The sequence below is a fragment of the Pipistrellus kuhlii genome, unplaced genomic scaffold, assembly GCF_014108245.1.
Source record: "Pipistrellus kuhlii isolate mPipKuh1 unplaced genomic scaffold, mPipKuh1.p scaffold_m20_p_2, whole genome shotgun sequence".
Lineage (NCBI taxonomy): Eukaryota > Metazoa > Chordata > Mammalia > Chiroptera > Vespertilionidae > Pipistrellus > Pipistrellus kuhlii.
In genome coordinates this window covers 185,061,315-185,079,033 of record NW_023425515.1, presented here as the reverse complement: position 1 = coordinate 185,079,033, position 17,719 = coordinate 185,061,315, and the positions used below count along the sequence as shown (strand labels likewise).

Genomic DNA, 17,719 nt, shown 5'->3' with positions numbered 1-17,719 from the left:
AACAACTGTAACATCCTTTTCGGATGGGGTTAGAGAGGACTTCGGACTAATTTTTTTTTTTTTTTTCAGATGCAACGGGAGGGGCCACCTCCGGGCCAGGTGCACAAACCCCCACCCTCTGCAGGCCGGAGCACGGGGGTGGGGCCTGCACCAGGCAGCTGTGGGCGGGGTGGAGGTGGGGGTGGGAGGGAGGGGGCGGAGCCTCCTTTTTCTAGGCCATGTGTCGCCAGCCTCCTGCCCAGGGGCACTGCCCCGGCGTGATCCTGCCAGTGTAGGTGGCACTGAGAAGCTGGGGCCTCCTCCCCAGAGCCGTTGGAGCGGATCTCGGATATTTAGAGCCCTATGTCGCTGGCCCCCCCGAACCCTGAACATGGCGGAAGGGTTCAGGAAGACGGTGCTGGCTAGACACCCCTCTGCGTGGAGGGGCCCTGCTCTTACTGCCTCTTCTTCAAGGACCTCCAGGTAGGTGCCCGCTCCCTGGGGACAGAGCCCTCCGTGCAGAGCAGCGGGAATGGAGGTGGGGGACCTCTCCTTAAATCCATGTACCCGGAAGGAGAGCTCTGAGTCTCTGCATTGTCAGCACCAGAAGGGCCTTACGGACCATCATTCTAGAGTCCATCCTCATGAGGCAATCGCGGCCCAGAGAGGCTAAGAGGTCTATCGGAGGTCACACAGCATTTTAGAAGCAGAGCTGGAACTAGCATCCAAGGATCCAGGTCCCTTGGCTCTGAGTGCAAGACCCAGCCACCAAGCTGAGTCACATGACTTTCTGGTCCAAATATGGCAGGGGGTTGGTTCTGATCTGCAACAGCGATCCAACCCCATGGGGCAATGAGCCGACTCCTGCTCCAGGTGGGAGGGGAAAGACGCCTGGCGCCTCCCGGCTCCACCATTCTGGGGGCCGAGGCTTGGGAGGCGCAAGGCAGGCAGGAGGTGCTCCGCTCTTCCTGGAGCTGCTAATCACAGGGATGGGCAGCAGGAACCACGGCCTCCATGTCGCCAGGGTCAACAAGGGACAGCACTGAGGGCACCTGTAGTGATAATGAGGCCCAGGAGGGAGCAGCAGGCCTGGAATCGCAGGGAGGGGGAATGGCCCGACTCAGGATCTGGCTTCCGTCCCCTCTCAGATCCAGCCTGGCTTTGAAGTTCTTCACCGTCGCCATCCTGGTCAGCAGCAGTGAGTACAGGCTCCGGGCGATGCCTCCTTCACACCCACCCCCCCACCCCCCAGGCTTTCTCCCTGGACCTTGGGCCTCCTGCTTCTCCATCGGCATGACCTTGGGCCTGTCCTTTGTCTTTCTGGGCCGAGCGGGAAGCGGCTTCCCCCTCTCTCCGGGGCTGCTCCTTCCTCCTCCACGTGTAAACACGCACCACGAGCAGCTGGCATTTACAAGCCTCAGGAGGCAGGGCCCAGGGCTGAGCAAACATCGTAAAGTGGTGGCATTCGCTGGGCGTCTGGGCACCCCGGCAAGCCTGGGTGTTTGTGTGCACTGGAGGTGTGTTTGTGAACGTGAGTACGTGTAGACGGAAGCTAATGGTTTATGGGTGGACATACTCATGTGTCTCTGTGTGTGTAGGTGTGCCTGAGCATACGATGATGTCCCTGTGTGTACATATTTCAATAAATTGTGTGTGTGTGTGTGTGTGTATTCATTGAGTTATGTGTGTCTAGAGGGTGTATAAGAACGTAGGGGTGCATACACCTGTATGCGGTGTGTATGGAGCAGCGGTGTCTATGTGAGCATGTAGAAAGTTGATGAAACAGCCAAAGCTGGTTTGGCTCAGTGGTAGAGCGTCGGTCTGCGGACTGAGGGGTCCCAGGTTCGATTCCGGTCAGGGGCATATACATTGGTTGCGGGCACATCCCCGGTGGGGGGTGTGCAAGAGGCAGCTGGTCGATGTTTCTCTCTCATCGATGTTTCTAACTCTCTATCCATCTCTCTTCCTCTCTGTAAAAAAATCAATAAAATATATTTTTAAAAAAGATCATATGATAAACACTAAAATATAAAAATAAAAAAAAATAAAAAAAAGAAAGAAAGTTGATGAAACAGGTCAGGGACTTCTTACCCAGAGTGGTAATCCCAGCTGAAGGCCCTGACGCACACTGAACCCCCACACACCCAGGCGTTCCAGTGGCAGGTGCCTCGATGGAAGATGAACTGAACCTCTCAGTGGCTTTCCGTGCAGCCTGTTGCCCTCTCCCGGACACAGCCTACGTAAAGGAAAAGAAATGCCAGAAGCAAAATATGGCCGGACATGAGACGCGGCTGGGTGAATTCGGGCAAAGGGACCTGTTATTTGGAAAATAACCACTTGAGTTTCGCCCAAACCACTGGCCAGGGACAGAGCCTCCGGCCCCGCTGAACGCAGACTTTGTGTCTTGAACTTGGAGCGCAGACGTGACCTCGCTTCAGGCCGCGGATGCCACTCTGGGCGCTGCCTGTGGGAGCGTGTATTTGTGATGTGTGATGTGTATATGAGTGAGATGCATCAGCTGTGCCTGACGGTGTGAGGTATTTGTGGGTGAGTGTGCGTATGAGTGTTTCATTGACGACCAGGAGAGTGTGAATCAGTGTGTGAGGTGTGAGTGTATGAAGTATGTGTGAGTGTGTGTAGCAGTGTGCAGCGTTTAGAGGAGAGGATGAGGTGGGTGTGTCTGTCTGTGTGGGTCTGTGTGTGCTCAGCTTTTGTGTGCGGGTAACATCTGCACAGCTAGAGGCTGGGTGGGGCAGGAGGTCTGGGCTCTGGTTGGGAAGTGAGGGGGCCAGGACCTCACATACGAATCAGGGGCTCTGCACAGGGCACCCCGCGAGGGAATGCCATTGCTGGCTGTCGTCAGATTTAGGAATTGAGGTCAAAGAGGTTATGCAATCTGCTAGCAGCCTCACAGTGTTAAACCTGTTTGCAAACCCAGTCCATCCGACTCCCATGCTGCTTGACACACATTTTCCTCCGGCACCAAGAAGCCAGCAGAGCAGAGGGGAGGGTCGGGGGTGAAGGGCTAACCTTCTCAGACACCCCTCACCCCCGGCCTTTCAACAGTCATTGCTGCCCAATCTCTGTGCAGCTCGAGAGACAGGCTCAGGCCCACAGGGTGCAGGTCCTCTCTCTCCCTGTCCCGGGCCCCTGTGTAGACACTGATATGGCTCTAAACTAGGGGTGTCGAACTCAATCAGAGAAGGGGCCAAAATCTAAAATCCAGCCTAAATCGCAGGCCGAATGGTTTACTGAACAGTCATAAACTGTCATTGTGATGGAAACGCAGCGGAGTGCAGTGATGACAGCGCGGTGCGGGCCACATTGCAAGGCCTGGCGGGACGGATTTGGCCCGCGGGCATTGTGTTTGACACATGTGCTCTAAACCATCCTCTTAAAGACACCTGTCACTTCTCCCTACTTCTTGCCCATGTCCTCTCTTGTTTGCTCCTTATTCTCTGTCATGCGGAAAATCGCAGGGCCAACAGACAGCTCTCTGAGGGGGCAGGTGCCATGCAGGGAGCGAGTGTCTGGTGCATGCTGGCTTCAAACAGGGCGCTGCCCCGGGGGAGTCCCAGGAGGTCAGTACAACATTCCCATTTTACAGACGGGAAAATGGAGCCCCAAGAGCTGTAGTTATGGGCCCCGGTCTGCCTGTGCTCGTCCCATTAAGGCAGGCTGAGATGGTGAGCTTCCTGTCACTAGCGATGTGGGACAACCACGTCTCTGAAGCAGGCAGCCACGGCTTTTGGGATCCCATCCAGCCTCCAGTTTCTGAAGTTCTTGGCGCCTCCCTCTCCTGGGACGATTCCTATGCAGGCTGTGGAGGAGGGTGGGGAGTGTGAGAGAAGGGGCACAGGGAGCTGCACTGGGCACCCCGCCCTGGGCCCAGCTGGGGGAGCCCACGCACGAGGAGACAGGCAGGAGCGGCCCTGCAAGGCGCTGGCATCACAGCTCTGGGGCACACAAACCTGGACTCACGTCTGGGCTCTGCCACTCTGGGCTCGGAGACCGTCACTGTTCTGAGCCTTCGTTTGCTCGTCAATTGGAGCTAGAGCAGCTCTTCTGCCTGCCTGTGTGTGTGTGTGCGCGCGCGTGCGTGTGTGTGTGTGTGTGTGTGTGTGTATGTGTGTGTGTGTGTGTATGTGTGTGTGTGTGTGTTGGGGGTATCTGGTATTGACTCAGCGCTGAGCGGGGGGGGTGGGGGGGAGATGCAGAGGCAGCACAGGCCTGGAGGCCAGCAGGCAGGGGAGCTGGGAAGGAGTGGGCTGGCTGCCAAGTGCCAGGAAGCTGATTTTGCTGGTTTAGGAAGGGTCATTGCACTATTGCTTCCTGTGAGACCCTGACAAAGGGAAAAGAGTGTGTGTGTGTGTGTGTGTGTGTGTGTGTGTGTGTGTGTTTATGTGTGTGTCTTCATTGAATGACCAGGGCACCCAGTTGTCTCTGGATTAACCCTGAGATGCACCAGCCTGTGGTTGGGACGCTGAGTCCCCGCTGGGCGCCGAGGAGCCGGGCCATACCAGAAGGGCCCAGAATCAAACCCCAGCGTCCTGAAGAGCAGGTCCATGTGCGAAGCCCCTTACAGTTTCCCGGGCAGTTGGGCCTTGGATTCTCACTGCCTGGGTCCAAATTCTGTCTCTGCTGCTTTTCAGTGTGTTCTTGGGCAAGTTACTAACTGCTCTGGGCCTCAGTGATCTCATCTGTAAAATGGGCAGCTCCACCACAATAGACAGTCGTCAGGCTGCAGTGAGCACTCGATCAGTTAATGTGTAGATGGGGCCTAGGACAGCGCCAACAGGCACTGTTGTTTTAAAACAACAGTGGTGTCCTCTGCAATGGTAACTATTATTATTATTTTCTCAGGGCCCAGGCCTTACTGTAAGAACATGGGCTCTGCATACTCTGTACATGGCTTCCTTCCTCCCGCTCTGCCCGCCCCCATCCCCTGGGCCTGGGTGTGGGGAGGACAGCCAGGCAGACAGGGCAGGCTGTGCACAGCGTCCCCTCGGTTCTCTTGCAGCCCTGCCTGCAGCGCACAGCAGCCTGTTCAACCTGAAGACCATGGTGGAAGCCATCACGGGGAAAAATGCCATCCTGTCCTTCGTGGGCTACGGCTGCTACTGCGGGCTGGGGGGGCGTGGCCTGCCCATGGATGAAGTAGACTGGTAGGTTCCAGAACGCCAGGGCTGCTGCCAGAACTGGGTGGGGTGGAGAAGGTCAGACTGATCTCTATCTGCGAGAGGCAGGCGAGGCCCTTTCCCCAAACGACGAGGCTTGTTTGATGAGTTAGTGACGACAGACGAGCTGACCTTTGACCTGTGTTCTCCCCAATCATGGTGGACACACTCTATGGTTCATCACAAAGGTCTCAGGCCCGGAGGCATTTGAACTCCCACCCTCGCCAGGAAGGAACCTCTGACCTCCCCCAAGTACACAGGCTTATGCTTGACAAAGGCAAGGGCGGTGACCCTGACCCCATCAGACTGCAGGCTTTGAAGGTCAGGGCTGTGAGTGCTTCCTCCGCAGACAGGGAGTCCTCAAGTCATGGCTTGTCTTCCACTCCTGTCTCCCCAAAAGCAACCAGCACCAAGTCTGGTATTACCGGGAGCTTAATAATGCATGTTGACTAGTTTTTTTTGTTTTTGTTGTTTTTAAAAAAAATATATTTTATTGACTTTTTACAGAGAGGAAGGGAGAGGGATAGAGAGTTAGAAACATGGATGAGAGAGAAACAGCCATAAGCTGCCTCCTGCACACCCCCTGCTGGGGATGTGCCCACAACCAAGGTACATGCCCTTGATCGGAATTGAACCTGGGACCCTTCAGTCCGCAGGCTGACGCTCTATCCACTGAGCCAACCCGGTCTTGGCTTGACTAGTTGTTCTCCCTCCACCAGAGGGGATAGGAGTAGCCACCCTACAATTGCTTCCTGTCCCCCTTCCCCCACCTCCCACTCAAGCCTTCAGCCAGGTATGGCCTCTGCATATAGTCAGTGTATAGCCCTAACCCTCCCTCCCACCTGACCACGTTGCTGGACCACGTGGCCCTTCCTGCAGCTGCAGCCAGGGCTCCGAGGGGGGAAGCTGGAGCCCTGGGCTCAGACAAAGAGGCATAATCATGGGCAAGAACCTGGGCACTGGCCTGCTTTGCCTGGCTGTGCGACCTCAGGAAAGTAACTCCCCCTCTCTGGGCCTCAGTCTGAAGGTCTGACCAGTGAGGACATGGGACAGATGATCGGGCTCTCTGCTGGTAGGAGATGGGCCTAGCCTGGCGATGCAGGCCTGTTCTCCTCTACCCGCCCCTAGGTGCTGCCATGCCCATGACTGCTGCTACCAGAAGCTCTTTGACCAGGGCTGCCACACCTACGTGGACCATTATGAGTACAGCATCGAGAATAAAACGACGATTGTCTGCAGTGAGTCCCTCCCCCGACACCTGGGCCCCGTGCAGGGCTGCGAGAGGAAATACAGGACGCGCAGTTAAATCTGAAGTTCAGATAAACAACGAAAAATGTTTACGCATCAGTAGATCGTAAACGTTTCACTGGATATACTTACCGTATTTTCCGGCGTATTAGACAACCCCCTAATTTTACAGTTAAAACATAGGTGTAGGTCTATATTCGCTGCATAAGACTACCCCCCACTTCTGAGGCAACACCAGTTCTTTTTTTAATAGACCGCCTCTCTGACTCTGGCCAATCTGAGCAGGCTTTTTACTAGAACACAGTGTAGCTTCGGGTACAGAACATGTATAATTCGCATGCATAAAAAGCCTGCTCAGATTGGCTAGAGTCAGAGAGGCGGTCTATTAAAAAAGGAACGTGTTGCCTCGGAAGTGGGGGGTAGTCTTATACAGCGAATATAGGCCTAAACCTATGTTTTAACTGTAAAATTAGGGGGTCGTCTTATACGCCGGAAAATGCCGTATACTAAAAATTTAATATTAGCACAATGCCAAATGGCGTTATTTTAGAATTTAAGAATTAGCATGGGTATATCCCATGCAATATTTGGGATGTACTTATACTAAAAATATTTGTTGGTCTGAAATTCAAATGAACCAGGCCTCTTGTTTTTGGTGTTTGTTAACTCTAACAATCCTAGCTGTGGCTCTGGCACGTGTCCCTGGTATGTTCTGATCCCCAAGCCTGACGTGGCCCCCATTTCTCTCGTCCTGGGGATTCTGCAGCTTTGGAGATTCTGATTCAGGGGGTATGGGTGGGGCTCAGGAGTCTCTTAGGTCCGTGGTCGGCAAACTGTGGCTCGCGAGCCACATGTGGCTCTTTGGCCCCTTAAGTGTGGCTCTCGCCACAGCCTGGGCGAGTCTATTTTGAAGTGGTGGTGCTAGAAGAAGTTTAAGGTTAAAAAATTGGGCTCTCAAAAGAAATTTCAATTGTTGTCCTGTTGCTATTTGGCTCTGTTGACAAATGAGTTTGCCGACCACCATCTTAAGGTGACTGTGAGACTCTCTGACACTGGCCTGGGAGCCGGGGGTTGGGGGTGTAAAGCGGGTTCTGCCAGCATCTCCTGGCCCTGTGGCCCGGGCAGGCCCTTCCCTGCCTGGCCTCAGTCTCCCCCTGGCTACACGAAGGGGTTTGGTTCCCTTTCAGTTCTGTCACTGGGACCTCACCAGAAGGTGGCGCCATCCCAGAACCCTCAGAGTTTCCAGATTTCAAGCTATTGGAGTCAGGCCCGGTGGAGTTTCCTCCTTCGGGACTCCCCATGGCCTTCCCCCAATGGGTGTGCCATATCCAAGCTAATGGCCCAGGTGTCCCTGCCCTGCCTCCCCTTCGCGCCCCTCCCTGGGGCAGCAGGTGCCCCGATCCAGTGCTATGGGCAGCCTGAGCTCCCTTTGTCTCCTCTCTTAACCGGGCTGAGCTCCTTGTCCCTCACTAACAGCTCACCAGCAACCTCGGCTTCGCAAGGAAACTCTCCTGTTCTCTGGGAAAGAGTCTGGAGCGAGGCGGGGACTGGGCACACCGGGCCCTTGGGATCTGGGGCTCTGTGTGCCTCATACTCCGCTGTTCAAACGTGGGCAGAAGGGCTGGCTTGAAAGAAGGGGTGTCCCTTCATTTAATCTCCAAGCAGTGGTTTTCATAACTTCTGGGGATTCCTGGGGCAGGGGGAAGAGCTGCTGTGAGAGGTGATGGGGTCGGGGGGGAATGGGGGGGAGAATAAGAGGTGTCCCTGAGTGTTTCGCCTGGCTCTTTGATGTATATTACAGTTTAAGAGGCTTCTCTTTCAGCTGTCTGATATGTTAGCCTTCAGCAAAGAGTTTCATTTAAGGGAAAGGATTCTGCTGATGGAAAGGCTGGAATATCTGCAAACCATTGGCTCGTGGGTGGTTCTCAAAGGGTGTTCCCCAACCTGGGGCCTCGGCATCCCCATGGCACTTGTCAGAAATGCAGATTGTCAGGCCCCGCCTGACCTACTGAATCCGGAGCTCTAGGGGCGGGGCTGGGCAGTCGGCTTTAACAAGCCTGCCCGCTGGTTCGAATGCGCACCTCAGGTGGGGAATTCTGGAGACTAATATTAATAACCGCAGCGGCAGTTACCGTGCGTTAGGCATTTGCTTGGTGGGAGGAAGTGTTCTCATTGGATGCTTAGCACGAACGCCCTCCAGGGCGGGTGTTCTGCCAATCTGTGACGGGAGAGAGCTCCAGACACCTCTGAGTTCTCGTCCCAGCTCTGCCTAAGTTTGTTGGTGACTTAGGTAAACCCACCCCCCTCGGAGCCTCAGTTTCCCAACGATGCAATGACATGCTGGGCTTGAGTGGCTCTCTGAGTTCAGCAAACGCCAGAGCCCCCTGGGGGTGGGGGTGGCTGCCCAGCCCAGCGCTTCGGAGCTCACAGGCCTCGGGTGGGCCTGCCAGCGGTGCTGGTGCAGCTGGCTCTGGCCCCCTGAACCCTCAGACCGCACGCACCCCCCTCCCCACAGGAGATCGCAACCAGACGGACTGCGACAGGCAGACGTGCGAGTGCGACAAGAGCGTGGCTCTGTGCTTCCAGAGGCAGAAGTACAACGAGAAGCATCGCAACTACCTCAACATCTACTGCCAGGGCACCACCCCCAACTGCAGCATCTACGAGCAGCCCAAGAATAAGACCTGTAGGCCCCCCTCCTCGCCACCCCCTGCGCTGCCCTAGTGCCCGCTGGGGGCTGGCAGAGAAGGAGGGTGGCTGTTCCTGCTCTGGGGACCAGACACATGGAACCGGCAGAGGTGGGGGTGGGTCTGGAGCCTCCGGGCCACCCTGCCACCTTCTCCCTGGAGCTCTCCGGCAAGGCTGGTCCCCAGAGGACTCAGGAGGGCCTGGGCCCTGACTGTGGCCACCGGGGTCCTCCAGCCCGGTCCTGGGCGTGTCCGAGTCCCGCTGTTGGTCCCGGCCTTGGCAGGGAACGTGTGGCTTGTTGGGGTCACTCCTGAGTATGGAAGACGAGACCTGAAGAGAGGCCCCAGACCCCCAGGTCTCTGACAAACACAGGAGAAGCAGGGCCCAGCCCTCAGCCTCTCTCCCTGCACCTCCCCTCAGGCAGCAGCCAGGCCAGTGGTGGAAAGACCTTAGCCCTGAGCGAGGAGAGGCGGAGGGCTGGGACCCACCTGGGTGAAAAGGGAAGCAGAGGCCTGGCGGGAAGCTGAGCAGAAGATTCAGGGAGGCAGGGAGGGAGAAGCCTGGGGAAGAGGTAAGGGAGGGGAGAAGCTGAGAGAGAGGTGAGACGGGGAGAGGGTCAGATGTCCAGACAGAGGTGTGGAGCTGGGTTGAAGAGTCTGAAGGTGGTGAGGAGGAGTGAGGGTCACACTTTTTGAGGAGAGGAGAGGTCCTCTCCTTCCTTTCCACTCCTTTGAGGTTAGGAGATCTTTCATGCTAAGGTTTGTGGACGGGGCCGCACTTGCTTTACGTTGGTCTAGGAGCCGCCATGGCCAAAGGAGTTCTCCTTGGCCAATCTTTACTCAGGCTCCTGAGGCCTCTTAGCAACCTTTTGGTTTCCACGGCCATCTCGGCATCACCTACCTTTAGCAAGAATCCCCACCCACCATCAATGTCTGACTGTATTCCACATCCTCCGCCTTCTGATCACCCTGGCCTGCCTCCAGCAAGAATCCTATTGGGTCAGTCTAGCAAGAATTGTCTTACCCTCTTAGCCATTTTCCATCCCCCAACCCACCTCAGCTCCTATACATCCCCACTGAAGAAAAATGTGGCTTTGTGATTGTTGTATTAAGAACTGAGCCCAGTGCTACACTGCCCCTTGTTGCAAGAGTCTTGAATAAAATCTGTTTCTATCACTTAACCTACTGTCTCCAGCTTCTGGTTTTCTCACGGCTGTGGTGCCGTGACTCAGGGGATATCTGATTACCCCTAACTGCCCTCACCTGCAGGCCTGGTCACCCCTAACTGTCCTCCCCTGCAGGCCTGGTCACCCTTAACTGCTCTCCCCTGCAGGCCTGGATCCTCCCCCCCCCCCCACAACTGCCCTTCCCTAAAGGCCTATTCACCCCCAACTTTCCTCCTCTACCAGCCTTGTCCCCCCCCCAACTGCCTTCCTTGGCAGGCCTGGTCCCTCCCAATTGCTTTGCCCTGCTGGCCTGGTCGCTCACAACTGCCCTCCCCTGATGGCTTGATCCCTCCCAACTGCCCACCCCTGCTGGCCATCTTGTGGCAGCCATCTTGTGTCCACATAGGGGTAGCCAGCTTTGACAACATGGGGGCAGCCATCTTGTGTTGGAGTGATGGTCAATTTGCATATTACTCTTTTATTAGATAGGAAAAATTCAACGTAATGACAGATGCACAAGTAAAGATGCAGCAAGAATGAATTCTTTGATTCTACTACTTCATGTAGACCAAACAGCACAGTAAACCAAGCCACCCATGACTTTAAGCTTCTTAGAGTTTGGCTTTTATAATACTTGTCTAACGTGCATGGGCTGTAAAAACAGTTAGCAGGGAAATAACCTGAGATGAGGCTAGCTTTGTTTAATGTTATAAGATGTTCACCTAAAAACAGTTTCCAAAATCTTTTTAGTTATTTGTAACCTCAGAGTTGTATAAAATGAAATTAAGTGATCAATATACATTAAATATGTAGATCATTTCTAAGTAAGTTAAACTACTGAACATGAATTACTAAACATAAGTTTAAGTTTTATACTTTTAGCTTCTTTTTATATGAGATAGAGAAAAATATTTGGGTCTCTTAATAAACATAAAAAGTTCTACTAGAGAAAATTGTGAGATGGTATACTTATAAAATTTGCTAATTTACTGTAGAATGTTACTTTATGGAAGCCAGCATACAAGGTCTATTTCCTTTTATCCACTGGAAATTAAGTTACTAAGGGTTAAGAATTCTAATTAATATATTTAAACAAAACTACTAAGAACAATAAGGATGAGGGGAAAAATGTATGCAAAATATTCAAGAATGTAGGCTACATTTTTGTTTTTTAAAAAAGGAGAGTAATTTGTTTTAAAGCAGTTGTTCAGAAGGTGTTTAAAAATTGCTACAGAATGACAAAGAGGAAAATATAGGACAAAACTATTTTTTGAGTGGATACAGAAAGTTGTAAAGGGTTTGTGGAGAAGGGATTTTACAGGCAGTCAAGCTGGCTAAGATCAAACTGATTTATTTATAGGGTTTTTTAAAATGAGCACAATAAATGAATGCAAAACTAGAATTTGGTTTTCTCAGTTAAAACAGCCAACCTTTCTTAGATTATTGGTCTGCTTTTTACAAGAGATTGTAAAAGATTTTTCTTTACCTCTTGAGTAAACTGCACAGGAAACAAAGATTCTGTGTTTTATTGGAGTTGATATTTTTAAAAGAGCCCAGATGACTCAGGTTTAAAAGAGCAAAAGGTTTTTTTTTGTTTGTTTGCTTGTTTTTATATTTTTGACAATTTTTCTTTTCCAAAATCCAGTCCTAAATGAAATCTTGATCTCAAACTGGCCCTTTCAGAAGGCCTGGGACATCTCAAAGGACGTGTTCTCCCACCTTGTGAAAAGAGAGATGCTAAAAATAATTCGGTTTATTTGACAAGTGAAATCGCATGACAGGCATCACATAAGAGACGCTTTAGCTTTTTCTAAGTTATACTTGTATGGGTAAATATTTTAAAGTAATATAAATATTTTTTAAAATGCATGAAGTTCAGCCCTGGTTGGTGGCTCAGTCAGCTGAGTGTCGTCCCCATGCACCAAAAGCAGTTGTGGGTTCTGTTCCCACTAAGGGCACATACCTAGGTTGTGGTTCAATCCCAGGTCAGGGTGCATACAGAAAGCAACTGATAGATGTTTCTCTTTCACAGCAATGTTTCTCTCGCTTTCTCTCTTTCCCTCTTTCTCTTCCGCTCACTCTAAAAATAAAAAATAAAAAATTAATAGACAAATCCTTGGCTGAGTGTTTAAAAAAATGTATGAAGTTCATGTAAATTTGTCAATGACTGTGCTGTCCATATGTCCTGGAACAATGTTATCATTCATGATTCTAGTTATTATCTGAATATGTTGCATTTTACAGAGGCAACCACATTTCCTTGTCAATTGGATTATAATACACTAGAGGCCCAGCGCACAAAATCGTGCGGGTAGAGGCCATAGACCTAGCCTATGATTAGGGCCATTTTCTGCCCATTCACCAGCCCCCAGGCTGAACGCCACCTCCACTGCCAGGGTGGGTAGGTCGCAGGCACACCCCACAACTTCTGTTAGTGTCTCAAGCTCCAGGTGCCTGGCTATGGGTTTGGGACAATATGTGTCCACAAAATCTTCCTCTTCTTTCCCCTCCTCACACCTCGATTTTCTTGTTAAATCACAAGATTCTGGCAGGTTTCCGTTTGGAGAGAATGTCCTCATAAAAGTTCCATCAGCCACCACTCCAATCCCTGTCATCACCAGCTCTTTCCCCTGCAATGGAAGGAAACAAGCAGGAACCTTCTTCAAATGGAGCCTGGATTAGGGTCACTCATTTAAATGGTGTGTGTGTTGGGGGGTGGGGGTGGGGGGAGTTGTCACACCACCCAGCGAATACCCTCTACAACCAGATCTCAGCAGATGGTTCCAGGTCCCTAGTGAACCAAAGTGCCCAGCAGAAAGGGACCATTCAGAGAGGGACTGACAGACTCTCCCTGACCATACATTAGTCAGGCCCCACCAAGATGCCTTCTCAACCAGGCCTCCACCTTTGAGTTTCGGTGTCCATGTTTGCATCCGCCCGGTTTTAACAACCCTGCTATGTCAGAGTAGGGAGACTCCCCACCCACCCTCAGTATCTGATCAAATTCCTCGCCCTCCAGCCTCACAGCCTCTGGGTGCTCTCTGATCATCCTGGCCCACAAATCCTGCTAGGTCAGTTTAGCAAGAATCCCCCTACCCACTGACCCTTGACCCTGATCCTTAGCTGTAAGTACCCACTTTTCTTTCTGCTTTTCAGAATTAAGCCCTACTGAGGTCTCTCTCCCTCCCCACCCCCCACCCCCAATTGCAGTAGTTCTTGAATAAAAATCTGTGCTTGCCACTTTAACTTCTGTCCAGCTCTGAGTTGCTGCCACACTGTCTCAGCCCAGACCTTCCACCACTCTTCTCCATTCGCTGGGAATCACCGCTCCTCCCCTCCAGCCCTCCAGGGAAGGCTGCCAGCACTTCTCTAGAACTCGGGTGGCACCTAGTGGTGATGATAGGTCACCACAGCCGGTGCTCCCCCATCCTGCCCTGCTCCAGACCAGCAATGCCCAGCAGAGCACCAGAGAGGTTGAGCACTCCCAACCTCCACCACCGTATCATAGCCACTAACACCTCCTCGTGAAGAACAGCACCCCTGGACACACTCCCCAGTCAGTCTCCGTTTCCTCTTCTGTAAGCTGTGGGTAATGATGAAGAGCACATCACAGGTTTGCAGCCACGGGTAAGAGGAGCCCCTGGCACAGGGCCTGGCGTGGTGAACGGAAATGGTCAGTGCTGGCCATTGGTGTGTTGGGCCAAAGGTCCCAGGGCCCGTTTGGCACCCAGCCATAGGTAGAAGGAAGGAGGAGCTGATGGAACGTTCATGCGGACATTCTCTCCAAACGGAAACCTGGCAGAAGGTTTCTTGTGATTTAACAAGAAAATCGAGGTGTGAGGGGGAAAGAAGAGGAAGGTTCTATGGACACGTATTGTCCCAAACCCACAGCCAGGCACCTGGAGCCTGCCCAGCCCTGGTCTCGGCTGGGCTGGGAGCCCCGACTCCCTCACACTCAGGACTGACCATGAATGCAGACTGGCAGCCCTTCCCTTCCCTTCCCCCCAACTTCCACCTCCCAGGTTGGCACGGCTGTGGTGGCTGTCAGCTTCCCCAGCTGACACCACCAGCTGATACAACAGCAAAGTGGGCCTCAGCGGCAGGGCGTACAGTACAAAGGCACAGGCACGTGGCCCGCTGGGACACCCATACTTAGCCCGCAGGCGCACCCTGTCTCAGACGCCAGGACCCAGGAAGCAGGTTAGGGATTACTGAGCTTACTGTACGTGGAGCACTGTGCTCAGGCTCTGGGTGTGGCGGCTCCTTTAACCCTCTTAGCAGCCCTGTGAGGCAGAGCTATGAATAGCCTTGTTAATAAAAGGAGGAAACTGAGGCCCAGAGAAACTCAAGATCCTGCTGTGGAACTGGGCGTTGAACCCTGATTCCCAGAGCTTAGCCTCAGAGAGCATCCCACCAGCCCCCTCATTTTTAGAAAGGGGATGACAGGAAATGAGGTTTAGACTCAGAACACAAGGGTTCCCTTTCCAGCTCCTCTCCCCCCCCCCCCCCCCCCCCCCCCTGTTTTTATCTGCAAACAAGGGATGCTCACAGATCCTAGGATCTGGCTGATGATCAAGGACAATGAATGAGAAAGCCTCACGGGGTTTTCATTGCCATGAGGAACCCAAGGCCCAGAAGGAGGAGGGGCTTGTGCAGAGAGTCTTTCTCACCCAAAGCTCCTTCACTGAGGCCTGGGCGTCTCTCCATCTCTCTCTCCTTCTCTCCCTCCTGGCCTTTGCTCAGGCTGTTCCTTCTGCCTGGACCACGCTCCCCTCCTCTCTGCCTTGCCTGGCTGACTCCCACTTAATCTTTCCAGGACCAGAATCCTTTGCGGATCAGCAGGTCTGGATGGATGGCTCCAGGTGTGCCTGCATCCTCCCTGCCCCGCCCCCCACTCCTCCCAGTCCTGTTATTTCCTGTTTACCTGTCTGTCTCCACCTGGGCTGTGAGCTGCAGGCGGAGGAGACCTCTCCTACTCCCACCAAATCTATGGTGCCCAGCCCAGTCTCACACGCTGGATATTGGTGCAGTAGATGTATGAATGGATGAATGAAACAGCACAAGTCAGTGGCTTAGCCAGACGCAGGGCATATTTAAGCCCTTGGGGCAGCCTGCGCACTGCCTCACCCTCCTCTCTCCAAGACTGGATTCCCTCTGGGACAAGCCCGTGGAGGAGAATCTCAGGGCGGGAGCATCCATGCTGGGCTCACGTCCCCTGCTCTGCCACGTGCCAGCTGTGTAGCCTTGAACCTCAGTACACTGGGATGTTAACAGCATCTGCCTGAAGATGGGCCGAGTATTCTGTGGCTGAAGGGAGCCCTGGGCCTGGACAAGGTCAGTACACAGTACCTGGAGGCTTGTCAGTAGAGGCTTTGGCGACAATCTGGACTCCCCTTTGCGCCTGGGGCCACACTCCATCCGTTCTCTTTGTTCTCACATCTGGATGTGACTCTGCTCCTAGGTGAGCTCAATAACACCTGGCCCATCCCACAGCCGACAGCCGTTCACGCACTGTCCCAAGACCCAGTCACCTCAGTCCCTGCCACCCCAGCCTGCCGCCCCCTCTAGGGCCTGCAGCCACACCCTCACTGCCATAGGCCACACACAGTCCCACACCTGCTGGTCCCCATGCTCTTCACAGTTCCGCAGACACCCCAGGAGCAGGAATGGGGGACGGCGGCTCTACCAGCCACAGCTGACCCATACTCAGCGCACAGCCACCCTAAAGCAGTGACACTGCTCCCTGTGGGGCACTGTCCCCGGCAGGCCCTGGGGTAGAGGGTGTGACTACCGCTCCACCTCCAGGACTGGCTGATGGCTTCAGCCTGACAGCAAGCACCACGGACGGTCCAACCTGACAGAGACTGTTGTAAAGACACCCACATCCCACATCGGTCCCCTTTGAGGCAGGGAGCTCCTCCAACAGCAATGCCAAGTGGCGAAGGGAATGAACGTTACCGCATCCCTGCGATGGCCACGCCCAGCCTCCCACCAGCCACGGGTTTGCCCACGAGGACACGGGGGCTAAGGAGGTTGAGCTGCCCACGTTCCCACAGGTGGAGAGCGGTGGGTCACTCACAACTTTGGACACCCTGCTCCCGGACTTCTCCGAGTGACCACAGGCTCTCCCTGGCCTGGCTTTGCCCACCTCATCTCTTTCTCTCCCTCTAACCATCACCCCCACAGCCCATCTTCCCACGCTGGGCTGCTTGCAATTCCTTGACATTCCACAATCTCTCCTGACCTCGTGTCATTCAACACAGACATCAGTGACTTTTTTTAAAAAGGGGACGAAGGTCCTTGCCTCGTGAGCTGATATTCTAGTGAATAGACAATGAACAGTGGCTGTCAGTGAATGTATACAGCGCATCACGTGGGAGAGAAGACTGGGAGGGCAGGACAGAGAGATGGGAAGTGACAGTGGGGAGAGAGCAGTATTAAGAAGGGTGGTCAGCATTAGCCTTAGGAAGGTTCCAGCAAAGACTTGAAGGAGGAGGGGGCGAGTCCTGTGGGAAGCACCTTCCAGGCAGGTCTTCAGGAGGGAGCGAACCTGGTGCCTTCAGGAGCGGCATGGAGGCCGGGTGGAGGGAGAGACAGAGGGGTGCAGGAGGTAGAGTCAAGTGGTGGTGGAAATGATCATGGGGGATATCAGGGCACTCAGAGGGGATGGGGAGCCTTGGGTGGGGTGAGGAGAGGAGGGACAGGGTCGGATGCTAGACACTGGGCAGAGGACAGTGGAACAGAGAGAATGAGGGGCAGTAACTCAGGCACGAGGTGATGGTGGTTTAGACCAAGACAGCAGCCCTGAAGGTGGTGAGAAGTGGTCAAATTCTAGATTTTTCCTTCTCGTTTTATTTTTTAATGTGTATGTTTTCCTGAAGTATTTTATAAATAGAGGATGCAGATGCATTTTGAAGATCGTGCCAACAGATTGGATGTGGGATGTGAGATACGAGATCAAGAATTCAGCACACAAGGTTTTTGGCCTGGGGAGAGGGCAAAGATGGAGGAGGCCCCACCTCACTCCTCCCAGAGTCAGGGCAGTGACGCTGAGTGGGCTGTCACAGGCCCATGTCCTCTGCTTACAGATCAGGGGGCAAGCCAGGAATAGAGGATGGCCTGGGTCCCTAACTAGAACCCCTGTCCTCTATGCCAAGCCCCACCCCGGCTCCTCTTCCTCCTTTGTGGCAGATGACCAGACACATTGGGTCCTGAGCTGGACTCTGCTGTAGTCAGGAACCCCCAAGGAGGGAGGTGCCTGGCTGGGGCCTGGCCCCCTTGGTTCCACACCTGCCCTTCTGCAAACACTTTGCTCAGAGACCTTGAAGACCCACTCTGATGGAATGAACCTCAAGTTTCCCTTCAGCATTTAGTACAGCACATGCAGGCAGAGCAAATGGGAAGAACAGACCAATTTCCCATGTGACTGTGACCGTGACCATGTGAGCTGAATCAGGCAGAA

The 17,719-nt window shown here is 53.5% G+C and overlaps 1 protein-coding gene across 2 annotated transcripts; it reads left to right on the top strand.

Moving 5' to 3' along the window:
* The first annotated feature begins 224 nt into the window (after positions 1-224).
* On the top strand, positions 225-10,269 carry PLA2G2F (phospholipase A2 group IIF). Of its 2 annotated transcripts, XM_036446789.2 has the most exons (5): positions 225-462; positions 1,128-1,177; positions 5,000-5,144; positions 6,285-6,394; positions 8,920-10,269. In XM_036446789.2, the coding sequence occupies exons 1-5, from the start codon at positions 371-373 to the stop codon at positions 9,126-9,128; spliced, it is 606 nt and encodes a 201-aa protein (XP_036302682.1). In that variant the 5' UTR covers positions 225-370; the 3' UTR covers positions 9,129-10,269. The 2 variants fall into 2 exon arrangements, with proteins under 2 accessions (XP_036302682.1, XP_036302681.1); XM_036446788.2 differs by lacking the exon at positions 225-462 and having other exon boundaries at positions 838-1,177.
* Positions 10,270-17,719: the final 7,450 nt, after the last annotated feature.

Bases quoted from the DNA above. Each gene is read 5' to 3' on its own strand.
- PLA2G2F (XM_036446788.2), top strand. From the start codon at position 994: ATGTCGCCAGGGTCAACAAGGGACAGCACTGAGGGCACCTGTAGTGAT. The intron at 1,178-4,999 runs GTGAGTACAGGC...GTTCTCTTGCAG, and splicing joins CGCCATCCTGGTCAGCAGCA to CCCTGCCTGCAGCGCACAGC. The intron at 5,145-6,284 runs GTAGGTTCCAGA...ACCCGCCCCTAG, and splicing joins CCCATGGATGAAGTAGACTG to GTGCTGCCATGCCCATGACT.